This window comes from Schistocerca serialis, chromosome 2 (genome assembly GCF_023864345.2).
Source record: "Schistocerca serialis cubense isolate TAMUIC-IGC-003099 chromosome 2, iqSchSeri2.2, whole genome shotgun sequence".
Lineage (NCBI taxonomy): Eukaryota > Metazoa > Arthropoda > Insecta > Orthoptera > Acrididae > Schistocerca > Schistocerca serialis.
This window is the reverse complement of record NC_064639.1, coordinates 1106167857-1106184167: the sequence shown is the minus strand read 5'-3', so window position 1 is coordinate 1106184167 and position 16311 is coordinate 1106167857. Positions and strand designations below refer to the sequence as shown.

The window sequence follows — 16311 nt, the reverse complement described above, 5'->3', positions numbered from 1 at the left end:
AGTCATCAAGGGTGAACGAGTGGGCCTTCGGTACCGATAGCCTATATCGATGTTGTTTTGTTGAATGGTTCGCACGCTGACACTTGTTAATGCCCTTGCAGAAATCTGCAGCAATTTGCGGAAGGGCTGCACTTCTGTCACGTTGAACGATTCTCATCAGTCGTCTTTGGTACCGTTCTTGCAGGATCTTTTTCCGGTTAAGCGATGTCGGAGATTTGATGTTTTACCGGATTCCTGATATTTACGGTACAGTCGTGAAAATGTTGTACGGAAAAATCCCTACTTCATCGCTACCCCGGAGATGCTGTATCCCATCGTTCGTGCGTCGTGTGTAATCCTACGCTCAAACTCAGTTAAATCTTGCTGACCTGCCATTGCAGTAACAGTAACCGATCTAACAACTGCGCCAGACACTTCTTGTCTTATACAGGCGTTGCCGACCGCAGCGCCGTTCTCTGCTTGTTTACATATCTCTGTATTACAATACGCATGCCTATACTAGTTTCTTTGGCGCTTCAGTGTATATTAAAAATCCACGTTTAATGCGGAGTTTTCTGACGCGTCTCAATATTCATGGCGTCATATCTCTTGAAGTATGTGTCCTGCAGTGATATATTTTTGTCGCCCAGAAAGTTACGTTAGATGTGAAGGATTGGAGCTAGCCTTGTGTGACTAGGCACTCTGCCGCTGTTTGACGATCTAGCTAAACGTCTTCGAGAAGCGCCGCTAATGCAATGAATCTATAGCAGGGGTTACCCACAAAATTTTCTCGAAGATCCCCTCATCGAGCATGATTGGTACCTTGTCATATCACAGTATCAAGTACCTGAAAAAGCCAAATTAAGAGTCTTTTTATAGGTTTTCTATTTGTGGTACTTAGAAAAAACATTGACAGATTCATTATTGAAAAAATATTGAGCTTAAAACTTTTTCAATTTAGCCATCATTGTTATTGTTAAATTTTTGATTATTGCCCAAAATCTTTGTCTTCAAATCTGGGTGTTTAGTATAAGAAACTCCTTAAAAAAATAAAAAATGAGTATGAACCGAAAATGACAGGAAAAAATTAAAACTGAGTGTATTGGTCTTTCAAGTGTACTGCACTTGAGATTGCACTGAGTAGCCATGCGTGAAAAAATAAGAAAACACTAATTTCATACAAGGTATTATTTATTTGGAGGCGGCCGGTGTGGCTGAGCGGTTCTAGGGGCTGCAGTCTGGAACTGAGCGACCGCTACGGTCGCAGGTTCGAATCCTGCCTCGGACATTGATGTGTGTAATGTCCTTAGGCTAGTTAGGTTTAATTAGCTCTAAGTTCTAGGGGACTGATGACCTCAGATGTTAAGTTCCATAGTGCTCAGAGCCATTTGAACGATTTTTGAACCAAAGCACTGGCAACATATTAACAATGACCGATCGTCGTCTGAAATGCGAGTTTCAGTGTAAAGTTACTGTCAGTTTTCAGCTGCAAAGAGACAGCGCGCGCAGTCTAACGGCATACAGCAGAACTATTTGCCTCTGTCTACTTCTAGTTTTGCGCTAGAGTGTGCTAGTGTCAGCTGGCTCTAGGAAGACACTAGACACAGAAATTAGCATTGGCTAAAGCTCTGCTCATACAGGAAGGGGCCAAAACAAAACATCTGTTATCATACGACATACATTTCATATATTTTTTTATTCTAATAGCATCTTGCGGACCCCTCTGCCATAGCTCGCGGACAACTGGGGGTCCGTGGACTACCTGTTGGGAACCACTGTTCTATAGTTGATAATGCTATTGTTTTACACTTTTTTTGATTATTATATTCTCAAATCTTACCGTTTGTTAAATGAGTTTGGCAACCCACGTGTTCTTTTGTTCACGTTAAGCAACACGTGGTTTCTCCCAGTTGGTGCTCAGAGAGATCTTACTTGACTCCTATTAACCTTGAAAGCAAAGTTCTACTCAAATTCAGGCACATTTATGGGTTGCGTGGGCGATCTAGAGTCTAGTAAGTTGTTCCCATGTCTTCTTTCCATACATCAAAGCTTCTGCTTCTTGTTTTAGCACCTGTGTATTTGTGTAATTATGCAATAGTTTCACGGATCATGATGGTATTATTGCAATAGTCATCCAACACTAACCAACAGGATTGTCAGTAACAGAAAATGGAAAGTCAAAACGACCCCATCGAAAAACAGTCTGTCCTTTCAACACATCAACCAGAACGGACGAACTGGCGTTCATCGTCTCCGGGCCCGGCTGGTGTCGCGCCTAAAGCTCCTAAGCGCGACGCCGGGATAAGCGCACTCAGCCTGGCACGTGACCTTGGTTGAGGTGTCGGCTATACGTAGCGTGTTTCCGGTAGCTGTCGCGTAGTCAACAGCTTGCCTCGTCGCAGATGTATCGGTGCTTGAATTACGTAACCATTACGGCACCTCGCCTCAACCTCTCGATACCAGCAGTATTCTACTGTGTTTATGTAAAGTAGTTAACATATTTCTGAGACAACATTCAGATTTGATTTCATTAATGTGGAGGTACTTTGATTAATCGGTATGTTTATGTTGCAATGATATTATTCTTTTGTGTATTCCTTTTTTGTCACTATGATCTTTGGCGTACTTGTAACTCTGATTTTTGGGCTAGTAAGCGGTTATTAGAGAGTCAGGTCTTGGTCGTCATGTTGAAAAGACGCAAATTGTAGTCAGTTTATAAAATGTGAACTTTAACAGTGAGGAAGATATTTTCAAGTATGTTTTATATTGTGAAGTGATGTTTTGCGTGTTATGTGATACTGCAACAAAGGGAATAAAAAAGAAGTGTAACTTAAATTCGTAGTGCTGATTACTTTTTTACATCACCATTGTGCTAACTTTCAAAGGTTTAATCTTCAAGAATGGTTTGTGAAACACATCTATAAAACTTTTGAATATCGCTGAATAACACCTACGCCTCTTTGCATCCGAGCTTGGAATCATCACTACCTAGATTTTCGACGATAGAGCCATGAATTCACAACGAGACTAGCGTGGGAAACACGAAAAGATGAGCGCCTAGTTTATCCATTATTTCATGAAATGGCTTTATTAACTGTGCTCTAATGACACCTGCCACATAATATAACTTTGTTGTTGCCCGAAAATGTAGTATTTAGCAGCGTGAGCAACACCTCAATCATAATTAATTTTTGACCTTCGTTGTGGTAGGGTTGTTAGACAGGATACATCGTGTCTTCCGATGGAGGCTTACTATTTACAAGTCTATTTTGGACGTCGAGACTGAATATAATATGAACGTTATTTCGTCCGTTACCAGAACGGACGAACTGACGTTGATGTGTTGAAAGGACAGACTGTTTCTCGAGGAGGTCGCTTTGACTTTTCATTTTCTGTTACTGACAATCTCGTTGGTTAGTGTTGGATGACTGTTGCAATAAAATGTATTGATACAACTACGAAGTCTAGAATGAGATTTTCACTCTGCAGCGGAGTGTGCGCTTACACGAAACTTCCTGGCAGATTAAAATTGTGTTCCTGACCGATACTCGAACTCGGGACCCGTGCCTTTCGCGGGCAACTGCTCTACCATCTGAGCTACCGAAGCACGACTCACGGCCGGTCCCCACAGCTTTCCTTCTGCCAGTATCTCGTCTCCTACCTTCCAAACTTTACAGACGCTCTCCTGCGAACCTTGCAGAACTAGCACTCCTGAAGGAAAGGATACTGAAGAGACATGGCTTAGCCACAGCCTGGGGGATGTTTCCAGAATGAGAGAGCTTCTGTAAAGTTTGGAAGCCAGAAGTAAAGCTGTGAGGACCGGGTGTGAGTCGTGCTTCGGTAGCTCAGATGGTAGAGCACTTGCCCGCGAAAGGCAAAGTTTCCGAGTTCGAGTCTCGGTGGGGCACACAGTTTTAATCCGCCAGGAAGTTTCAACTACGAAGTCTGCTGCAACGTCTTTGGAGCAGGTACCTCCTCGTGATGTTTTGGGTTATGGGGCGTTCATGATTACCATGTCCGAAGTTCGTGGTGTTGGAGATACACCAACAAATTTATTTTATTGATAAGCCATCGTGTGTAAGGACCGTACAACCGTCTGGTCGAGAGAGACTCAGTGGTGCGAGGTTCGAGACTGTGGAGCGCTGGCTGCGCCGCCTACTCACCGGGGCCCATGCTGCCCGAGGCGCGCTCGCCCCAGCGGCCGAGCAGGGAGGGCGCGTCGGCGCCGCAGCCGGCGGCGGACTTGGCGAAGGCGGCGGTGGCGGGCGGCAGCTTGAGGCGGCCGCGCAGCTCGCGCCGGCGCGCCTTCCGCGACAGGTCCAGCTCGCTGGCGGCCGTCGACACCGCCGCCGCGCGGTTCACGTACGCCGCCGACAGCGAGTCCCGCGACGACGAGAAGTACGACCGCTGCGGCACACACCGGCACACCGGCCCGCTCAGCGCGGCGCTCCTGCGTCTCAAGCAAAGTGCGTCAGTCTGCGTGTAAGAACAGGTGATCCCGAATCTGAAGCAGACAGACACAGTGTACCACCCGTCCCGTCACATGCACTGATCAGCCAGAACATTATGACCATCGTTCCACTATCAATATAAACCCGTCCAGCCTGCAGCAGCGTCACCTGGTGAGGAATGACTGGCCGGCCGAAGTGGCCGTACCGTTAAAGGCGCTGCAGTCTGGAACCGCAAGACCGCTACGGTCGCAGGTTCGAATCCTGCCTCGGGCATGGATGTTTGTGATGTCCTTAGGTTAGTTAGGTTTAACTAGTTCTAAGTTCTAGGGGACTAATGACCTCATCAGTTGAGTCCCATAGTGCTCAGAGCCATTTGAACCTCTTTTTTTTTTTTTTTTTTTTTAGGAATGACTGCTAGTTAGAGACACGTATCACTGCCGTCCGAGTGTAGCGTGAGGAAGGCACGCGATCTATCTGAATCTGACCGAGGGCAGACTGTCATTGCCTGGAGGCTCAGCAGGAGCATTTCAGAAACTACGATACTGGCCTTTAAAATTGCTACACCAAGAAGAAATGCAGATGATAAACGGGTATTCATTGGACAAATACATTATACTAGAACTGACATGTGATTACATGTTTACGCAATTTTGGGTGCATAGATCCTGAGAAATCTGTACCCAGAAAAACCACCCCTGGCCGTAATAACGGCCTTGATACGCCTGGGCATTGAGTCAAACAGAGCTCGGATGGCGTGTACAGGCACAGCTGCCCATGCAGCTCCAACACGATACTACAGTTCATCAAGAGTAGTGAGTGTCGTACTGTGACGAGCCAGTTGCTCGGCCATCATAGACCAGACGTTTGCAGTTGGTGAGAGATCTGGAGTGCTGGCCAGGGCGGCAGTCGAACATTTTCTGTATCCAGAAAGGCCAGTACAGGACCTGCATCATGCGGTCGTGCATTAAACTGCTGAAATGTAGGGTTTCGCAGGGATCGAAAGGAGGGTAGAGCCACCGGTCGTAACACATCTGAAATGTAAATTCTACTGTTCAAAGTGCCGTCAATCAGAACAAGAGGTGACTGAGACGTGCAACCAATGGCATACCATCAGGCCGGGTGATACGCCAGTATGGTGCGTTCACCGCGATGTCACCAAACACGGATGCGACCATCATGATGCTGTAAACGGAACCTGGATTCATATGAAAAAATGACGTTTGCCATTCGTGCACCCAGGTTCGTCGTTGAGTACGCCATCGCAGCCTCGCGGGATTAGCCGAGCGGTCTAGGGCGCAGCAGTCAAGGATTGTGGGGCTGGTCACGGCGGAGGTTCGAGTCCTCCGTTGGGCATGGGTGTGTGTCTTTGTCCTTAGGATAATTTAGGTTAAGTAGTGTGTAAGCTTAGGGACTGGTGATCTCAGCAGTTAAGTCCCAAAAGATTTCACACACATTTGAACAGTTTTTGAACACCATCGCAGGCGATCCTGTCTGTGATGTAGAGTCAAATGGTAACAGCAGCCATGGTTTCCGAGCTGATAGTCCATGCTGCTGCAAACGTCGTCGAACTGTTCGTGCAGATGGTTGTTGTCTTGCTAACGTCCCCATCTGTTTACTCAGGGATCGAGACGTGGCTGCGCGATCCGTTACAGCCATGCGTATCATATGCCTGTCATCTCGACTGCTAGTGATACGAGGCCGTTGTGATTCAGCACGGCGTTCCGTATTACCCTCCTGAACCCACCGATTCCATATTCTGCTGACAGTCATTGCATCTTGACCAACGCTAGCAGCAATGTTGCGATACGATAAACCGCAATGGTCATAGGCTACAATCCGACCCTTATCAAAGTGGGAATCGTGATGGTACGCATTTCTCCTCCTTACACGAAGCATCACAACAACGTCTCACCAGGCAACGCCGGTCAACTGCTGTTTGTGTATGAGAAATCGGTTGGAAACTTTCCTCATGTGAGCAAGTAGTAGGCGCCGCCCCCGGCGCCAACCTTGTGTGAATGCTATGAAAAGCTAATCACTTGCGTATCACAGCATCTTCTTCCCGTCGGTTACATTTCGCGTCTGTAGCACGTCATCTTCGTGGTGTAGCAATTTTAATGGCCGGTAGTGTACATGACTTGTCGGGTATTCGAGGACTGCTGCGGTGAGTCTCTTCAACAAGTGGCGAAACCAAGTTGAAACCACACCCAGACGTCTTAGGTTTGGGCGGCCACACCTCATTACAGATGTCAGACGTCGTAGGCCGGACAGACTGGTACAACAGGAGACAAGACGAACTGTCGCAGAAATAATATCAGACTTTTATGCCAGGTAGAATACAAATGTGTCTGAACACATAGTGCTCCGAGCATTCCCAACAGCGGGTCCTCCGCAGCCGATGACCCATGCATTAGCTAATGTTAACACCACGACATCGGCTACTACGAATGAAACGGGTGGGTCACCATCGCCACTGGACGCTGGCGCACTGGAAGAGCGTTACTTGATCTGGTGCATCCCGATACCTCCTTCATAATGCACATAGGAGTGCGCGAATACGTCGTCTTCCAGGGAAACAGCTCCTTGGCACCTGTACTGCGGGGCGGAGACAAGCTGGCGGCGGCTCCATTATGCTCTGGGGAACACTCGCGTAGGCATTCATTGGTGCAGTGTACCCCGTGGAAGGTACCACGACAACCGAGGAATGTCTTACATTGGTTACACATCCCTTCATGACGATCACGATTTCCTACGACAGTGGCAGTTTTCAAAAACATAATGCTCCCTGTCACAAGGTTAGGACTGTGATGGAGTGGTTCAAGGGACACAGTGGCGGGTTCCAGTTGTCGTTATGGCCCTCTAGCTCGCCAGATGTGAAGCTGCCCGTACACATCTGGGATGTGATTTACATGGCGTCAAGAGCACATCGACTCTTCCCCGGAATCTACCGGAATAAGGTGACTTGAGTGTGCAGACGTGGTACCAACTCCCTCCAGCGGCCTAGCGAGGCATCATTGCTTCCTTGCCACGAATCGTTGCGTTATATGTGCCAAAGGTGGATATACCGGCTATTACGTATGTAGTCATAATGTTCTGGCTGATCAGTCTACAATGAAGAAAATTCACAAAATTCACAAAAACGAGTAAACAGCTACATGTGGTCGCATGATCATACTGAGTAAGATATCGTTTCTGTGTATACACGACGACATCGCAGCAATAATAGTGCAGCAGTGTCGATGTAGGTAGAGGAAACTGGAAAGGATGGTAATACAATAGTGGAGTCTATAACATCGCCACAAAAGATTGACGGACCATGCAGAATTACTTGTGCGCCAACATAGTTATCAGTAGTAATAGCAAATTATCAATTGCTTTATACGTTGTCAGGTGCGAACGCCTTCTCCTATAATAACGCGGCGTCTCTAAGTCCTTCAATGCTGCTGTACGTGCGGCTTCTCGACGACTGGCGCCATCTTTCCAGATCCATTAATTATATAATACTTTCTTATCTAACTGCAACTTGCGCTGCTGGCGCCTTATCTACATCCGGTGTGGGATTTTTAGCAATATTATCAATTTCAAGAAACTATCAGAAACAAACTTTTGGAATGTCAGGGCAGAATGCCGCCCTATGCTTAAGAACGCTATATGCGGGAGCAGGAAACAGCCAATGAAAACGACTGAGTTTAATTGGTTGTAATCGTTAAATGTTAAAATAAAGTGCCTTTAGGCTGGCAAAATGGAGTCGGCTTACATCTGTCGTTAGTGTACGAAGTGAATCTTGGGCCCAATGAGGCAGAGCTGATGTTTTGGTTGTATCAAACCGGGTGCGGGCGATTCTCTTTGGTTAATACTAGTTTTACGCGAATACGGAAACCACAGAAGGAATTCGGTAAGTGCGGACCCGTTCATGGACATGGAATTTGGCTTAATCCGCCCATTTCCCATGCGAGCAATATAGGCACCCCAAAGGAAGAGGCTGCGTTGCGGAGCGTGGAGTCATTAGCTACCTACAGGTGGCGTCTGATGAACGAGGCGCGCTTGATGTAGTCTAAAGTTAGTGCTACTGGGGTAGGGAGAATTTTAATCCTGTTCCGCTGGTCAAATCGAGGCAGGCGACCCATTTCTGGACAGTTTCATACTGGTTCAGTACAGAACATTAGTCCGGGTTCGCTAACAAACGTTTCTGAGAAAATCTGAAGAGCAGGATGTCACGTAGTTAGACTGTCGCGTCGCCTGGATGCCGGGTAGCGGCCGTGAATGGAGCACTGCGCGACGTCACAGGAGATCTGAGGAGTTGAGAAGTAGAAAGTAGTACCACTCCCCTTACAGAAAATGCAGCTAACGAAATATTTGGAAAAAAAATCAACAAATAGTTGTAGGCAAATGGATTGTAGTCGAGTACCACTTCCTTTAAAGAAAATGCAGCTACCGAAATATTTGAAAAAAAATTTAACAAATAGTTCTAGGCAAATGGATTGTTGTTGTAGTTTGAGAGCATGTAAAAATAGATTCCTCAAGCAAAAATACAACGGATACTGAAAATACCGCTTCAGTTGTAAGATTAAAAATAGTAGCAATACTGCAAGGTAGTTGATAGGTATTACAAGGTGCAGGTCTTTTTGGCAGTGAGGGGTTTGAGGTTTAGCTACCTTCTATTTTGCTTAGTAGTGAGATGTTTTCGAATAGGAGCGGCACGTGGGTATGTTCTTTTACCTCTTGACTATGTCTAGTTATTCCATCGCACCATAAGCATTTCCACTAAATTTAAATTTGCATGCTTCTCATGGAAAAAAAATCATTCTGCTTTACTGTTTATGCATAAACTGCAAGTCACCGGCCCCCAGTTAGGAGTTTTACTACAGTTCTATACTGCCCTGTATATATGATCCTTTACCACTCATAATGTACGCTTTTCATACAACTTTTTTTTTGCATGTAAATCACTTACTCAAATTATGAACGGCCGGGGGTAGTTGGTCCCACTCTGTTCTTACCGTCAACAGATGGCAGTATTTCTGCCATTCGGGTTCACCAGTTTGCTTCCTCCGTCTACGCTACTCCGCGCTCTGCACTCGCTGGTGATACAAAGCATCCTATACTCTCCATCGCGACGCTCAGGATTTCAGCACAAAATGTAAGTGATGATGATGATGATGATGATGATGACTGGTTCGTGGGGAACTCAACTGCGCGGTTATCAGCGCCCATACAAATTTCGAACTTTTGCTCAGCCCAATCTCGCCACTTTCATGATGATGATGCAATGTTGAGGACAACACAAACACCCAGTCATCTCGAGGCAAACTGTCAGTGTCCTGGTGTTCATTACATACTCCTTTACCCAGGCTGTTGTCCGTTGTGTTGTCTGGTATCACTTTGGCCTTGATTTACGTTTTAGCGCACCTAGCCCGACTCCTGTTTTCTAAAAATGTTGTATGGTACTTCTTCTGTTGTTGTCTCACGTATACTACTGTTTGTAAAAACTATTATTAGCTTTGGTATTACGATTATTTTTGGTATTACACTTGATGACGGGCATGTAACAGCCCAAAACCGGTCGTGATAGAATCTCTGGAAAATAAAAGAAAAAAAAAACTTACGACTGAAGCGGTATGTTCAGTCTCTACTATCATTCTCAGTTGTGGATGTTCCTCCGGCAGGATTGTTTGTAAAAATACAGTAAGGAGAAATTGCTAAGTTTTGGGCACTGTTCCTGGATAATGGCTATAATCAATGAAGCACCTTAGCTGTGCTCTACGAACGTTTATTAGCTTCCTTTCAAATTACCAATACTTCTCTATTCAAAGAAAAATGGTTGAAAAGTATGTGTGCAGGGTGGTTAGGAACAGCCCGAAACGCTTGTAACGGTGTCGCAGGGGTGGGTAAAGGAGTGTGTAATGAACACCAGGACACTTACACTTTGCCTCGAGATGACTGGGTGTTTGTGTTGTCCTCACTTCCGAAAAGGGCACAATTTAATTCGTAATGAATATTTCAACAACATGGCCAACTAATGTCTGTGCATTACCGCATTTTAGAACTTGCAAATGCTTGAATTTGCTCTCGTGGCTACTTGATTGGCTAACTTCGATGCAAAATAAATAACTCTGAAACGGCGCAACATTTCAGTTTTTTTGCAAGGTTTCTTCTCAGCACAACCTTTCGTGCAGATACCCTTACAAGCTTTTGAGACTGTTTCTGACCACCCTGTGTAGCATTGCAACCTCAAACAACCTCTGCAAAGACTTCAACGGGGCCACATTAGTACGGAAAAGGAGTTTCACATAAGGTCAGATATGGATTCAGTTACCTGACAGACCATGTTAAATATACGTATATAAAATAGTGGTGTTGAAGACCGACTTACAGAGATTTTTGTTGGGCTGATATGCTATGAATACGACAAGCACTTCCCTTAGTCTTGTATTGTATGGGTCCAGCACGCATGAGTACTATTCTAGGATCGATCGCATGAGTATTTTGAAAGCTTGTGTAAGAGGTCCATGACTAAGAAATTTATTACTAGCACACTCGAGCAGATGTGACTCACGCGCTGGCTGCGATATGTGAGCTACAATACAATTGCAGATCAGAGAGTAGTGTCGGCAGCAGTAGTAGGAGTAGCAGCTGGCGGTCGGGAGTTTGGGCCGGTCGTGGAGATCGATGGAGGTGTCTGATCGATGTAGTATAAGGTAAAAGCTGCCACGCGCATTTGTAATTTGTAGCAACTAATTTTGTACTGTTGTTATATCAAGTCCCATGTAAATGTTTTAAAGAAATCTGTTAATAATAATCTTTCTTATAATGATTACTTTTGACAATCATTAATCTGAATTGAAAGATTTTATAATTTTTCTTATTCATGGTCATCCCTATTATCGCAAAGAAAAATCATTTGCTTCTTTTTATACACAACAAATCTAGTGGCCAGCATTGTACTGGGCTGTGCCAGAAAAATGTCATTATAGGAGCAGATATATACGCGTTATCTGGCGACTTCATTGGGGTAAGAATTTTCAGTTTATTCAGAATGATTTTTCAGGGCAATGACGCAGCATTGCTGACGTCCAGATTTACCAGTTTAGGTTCACAGTCAGTTAATTATTGAAATGTTATATATGAGTCACAGTTTTATTGAGAGGTTAGTCACATTTTATTATTACGAGGTTACGGAAGTAAACTGATGAGAGGTTACGCTAAATGTAAATGTTATAATTATTTAAACTGTTGGGAGGTTATACATGAAATTTTAAACATTTTATTGGCTGTGATCCATCAACTGTATGCTATTTAATTATAAAACTTATATACAACCACTTCGGTTGCGCGACCGAAGTGGCTGTATGTATGTTCTGTAATTATTTTGTAAGCACTGCGATTTGTGGACTGATTGAATTTTTTAGGATTCTACCGAAAAAAAAACGAGGTCCGCCACCTGTTTTACCTATGACTGGGTCTACGTGATCGTTCCATTTCACTTCCCTACAAACTGTTACACCCTGGTATTTGTATGAGCTACCGGATTCCAGCTGTGACTCCGTGTTTTAGTCATACGTTACTATGTTTTTATTTTCGTAAAGTACACAACTTTGCACTTCTGAGTATTTAGAACAAGTTCTTTGTATCACTTTAAAATCTTATCAAAATTCGACAAAATTACTGCAGATTTTTTCATTCAGTACTTCGTTAAAAATAAATTATTCAACTGTGAAAAGTTTGAGGTTAGTATTAGTATTGTCTGTAAAGTCATTAATATCCTAGATGAACAGCAAGGTTTCCAATACTCTTTTCTGGGGCACAACTGAAGCTACAGCTGTCGATGACTGTCCATTCAAGATAAAATGATACGTCGTCCCTACCAAAAAATCCTCAATCCAGTCACAAATTTCGCTTGACATCCCATACAGTGGTACATTCTATAGTAAGCGTAGCTGTCGTGATGTGTATCTTTTCAGGATATCACACGAGATGAGTGCGAGTTGGCTTTGAAATGACCGAATTTGTTGCGGAGAATATCCATTCGATTTAAAAATACTCTTGAGGTATGTTAGCTCTCCTTGTAAATTGTCTTCATCGGATATACAGTGCGCCCGATGCACTAAGGTCTTAAGGACACCCATGCTCTGAGAAGGGTGATGGCAGCTACTGGCATGAAGGTATAGATTTGTGTGCGTTGGTTTCCGATGTGCGGCATGTCCTAATGTGCCATCACTTTTACGGCGAACGACAACATCCAGAAAAGGGAGGCAGCCGTCTTTTTCTATCTATTTGAATTCGATGCAAAACCTAAAAAGAAGGTATGCGATGGGGAAGAAGATAGTAATTTCTTCAGATCTAGGGCGTTTCTGCCTTATGTGGGTGCTCTTTCTTCAAAGACAGGCCGTATTCTTGAGAAATACTGTGTTAAAGTGATCTTCCGGCCCCCCACGAAGGTTGCGGCTTTACTCGGCTCTGTGAAGGACGATTTACTGCTTCGTAAGGCGGGTGTGTACCAGATTCCTTGCGGAAATTGTGAGCAGTCATACATAGGTCAAACAACACGCACCGTTCATGAGAGGTGTGTGGAGCACCGAAGATACACACGCTTATTACAACCAGACAAGTCAGCTGTGGCGGAACATTGTATTGATACGGGTCATTCCATGAATTACAGTGATGTGAAGATTTTAACATCCACCTCTTATTTTTGGGAATCTGTATTCAAGGAAGCCATAGAAATTCGATTAGCCAACAATTTAATAAACAGAGATAATGGTTTTAATTTGGACAAAACATGGAATCCAGCTCTTGGAGTAATTAAATTGCAGAGAAGTCGTCACCGTGTCACCGCCGCCGATCAAACATCGATAAGCACATCGAATGTCTGTACGCCTTCTCCACAGGCGGCGCAGCATCTGTGACCCGCATGCGCAGTTCCGCCGCGGTGGAGCATATAAGGCCGCGCTTGGCACCTTGTCGTCAGTCTTGTGACTCGCTCTGAAGATGGCCGGACGATACGCGGCCGAAATATCAGTAGAAGAAATTTTATTTGCGCGGCTGCATGCCCGAACTTTAATGGATTATTCATTACGCCGCGAGAAGTAGAAAATGCACATGGAGGCCGAATGTTTGCCCGCTCTGTAAAGCGTGATAATGTGCGGTAGATATGATCGCGGTATTCAGTGATGATGGATATGCACGTATTTCGGAACACACTGTTCAATGCATGTTGATGGACATGAGGCCGGCCAGCAGACGATCTGTATGTTACCCCATGTTGATCCAGTAACCCAATGACATCGTCTATTATGATTCCTGTGGGCACGAGATCTTCGAGACTGGCTCTTGGATTTATGGAAACGTGTCAACAGGTCGTACGAATCATGGTTATTGTTACATCTTGAGGGTGGTCGCGTCTGGATGTGCCATCATCCTGGTGAACGGCTGATTGAAACATGAAGCACCCCGCGAGGGGGGGGGGGGGGGGGGAGGGCTGTTATGAATCATATGGGGGATTTTTCTTGGAATCTGTGGTAGTGGTTGTAGACACGATAACAGCTGAGGACTACATGAATGTTACCACAGCCTCACACACATCTGTGTTTGATGTCTTCCCTGACAGTGATGTCATTTCCGGCAGGATAACTGCCTGTTACATGTGGTCTGAGTAGTACAGTAGTTAGTGTAACGTGATAGTGAGCGCACATCCATTTCTTACCTGCCAAGTACCCCTGATATGAACAGAAATGAGAAGCTGTCGGGTGACAGTTCCGCATCCATAGGCCACTGGCCCGCAGTTTAGGAGAGGTCGAAGGTGGACCACACGCCTATGTCTAGTTAGGCGCTCTGTGAGTTTCGCAGTCATCATCATCATCATCAACATCATCATAATCATCACCATCGCCACTGTCAATTTTCCTGTTGGATGATCTATCCGTTCATTTACTAAAAGCCCGCTATGAAAGTATGATTTACCACCTGATGAAAAAGTTTATCATAAACTACTTCTAACAATTTGCCTTGCTGTCCGCAACTGAAATTCAGTTTCCGTTGTAAGTTCATACATACAGATATTACCACTTTGAAAAAAAAAAATCTGTCAAAACTTACAGGAACGCTCAACATATTGGCAAAACGCAGTTGTTCAGAGACTCATAACATTTTGTAAAAGTAGTTTCGCTACTATATCATAGCAAATAAGTAAAAACAATCGAAACGAAGCTACTCATGTGATAGTTCAGAGATTCCTGACGAATGCAGCTCTTTAACATGTGTCTAGATTGCTGGTGGCATGGTCAATCCGCGGCGTTACGCAGCTGACATTTAACGGGAAAGTTAGCAGTTGTCCTCAAACTTCAACTTGTCCGTTTAACAGATTTATGGTCAGTTTTCAGGCAAGCCCATATGAGAACGTAATCTGACTGGACAATACTCAGTCATAACGATTAATCTTGGCAAGCACAGCGTAAAATTTGCTCATGTGCTTCAGAAAGAAGCAGATTAGTTGAGAGCACCAACTGATATTTCAAAAACTGATACTCTTAGAGTAAAGACGTTTGTCTTATAGACAAACACCCGTGAAATGTCTATGCACTCTGTTCAATTTGAAGGGCCACTGTATTCTGAAATACACATTAAAAAATATGAACTTCTGATTTCCAGTTATTCTTCGACAAACTTATAAGGAGAACTAATCTGAGACGAGAGCTGCCGGTGTTACTGCATTTATCATCAAAGTGCACCACAAATCATCAAAGTGCAGAGCTGAAATATTACGTAAAATACGACAATAATAATTATGTTGTGCTATGACATGAATGCATTACTTACTTGAAAACAGTCGTGAAATAGCGCAAGGAAACTTTATATGCTCAGTGCAGGACATGAGTATGCACAGAAAAGTGGCTCCAAGTGGAAACAAAGGAACTTGAAACGTATTAAGCAGATGGATACTCATTATTTTTGCAGACACGTGTATAGGCGACTGCAAACATTCTCAGCCATCAAATAAATGAGCACGAAAGACAGGGTTTTTACAATTGAGCAGTGGCGCCATTAAGTTAGTAAACTGTTCAGTGGCGCCACTAATTCAAGGGTAGTATAGACTACCACTCTTGTGGCCCCATTGCCAATATGTATGAGGAAGAGTTGGCATCTGTGGGCTGTGTCCTTAGACCTTTGCTTGCCGATATATATACGGGTTCGCTGGCTCGAGAGGGGGAGGTACGAAGTTTGGGGATTGGCGGTAGCGTCCCGACAAGAGCTGGCCACGAGGTTCCAGCGGCCGAAGCCACGAATTACGTAAGGAGGGCCTGCGCAGAGCGAAGATACCGGTGTACTTCACCGGTGTCAGCGTCGAATGCAAACAGCAGGCCGACATCCCGTCGGCTGGTTGGCAACATTCACGTCGGACGACCGCTCGTGACCTGGCTGCCCTCTTCTACCTGCCTATCATCGGCACCACTCAGTTACCGCCGCGACGCACCGTGGGTCCATGGAACTGTTTGCTAATAAAGGGGAGTAACATTCTGTAATCGGAAAAAATTGTTCAAATGGCTCTGAGCACTATGGGATTCAACTGCTGTGGTCAGCAGTTCCCTAGAACTTAGAACTACTTAAACCTAACTAACCTAAGGACATCACACACACCCATGCCCGAGGCAGGATTCGAACCTGCGACCGTAGCAGTAGCGCGGCTCCGGACTGGAGCGCCTAGAACCGCACGGCCACCGCGGCCGGCTAACATTCTGTAATCCTCGGTGTGATTTGTGTCAAGGTCTACCTGTACTCCTAATTATTTTCTGGTTTGTACGCGACCCTCAGAGTTTTACTCGGCCGGCTCTTTTGATGTAAATACAGGGCGTAGCATCGTACTACGAAACTGGTCGTCGTTTAAAAA

At 44.8% G+C, this 16311-nt stretch overlaps 1 protein-coding gene across 1 annotated transcript in view; it reads right to left on the bottom strand.

Annotated features, from left to right (window-relative positions):
- The window catches only part of LOC126456648 (cyclic nucleotide-gated cation channel), a 1140961-nt gene that overhangs the window by 624728 nt on the left and 499922 nt on the right, over positions 1-16311 (bottom strand). Inside the window, exons 5-6 of the mRNA XM_050092391.1 lie at positions 9129-9153; positions 4143-4386 (exon numbers count right to left, since the gene is read on the bottom strand). Coding sequence (XP_049948348.1) covers positions 4143-4386; positions 9129-9153 — 269 coding nt within the window. The remainder of the gene's footprint in view (positions 1-4142; positions 4387-9128; positions 9154-16311) is intronic.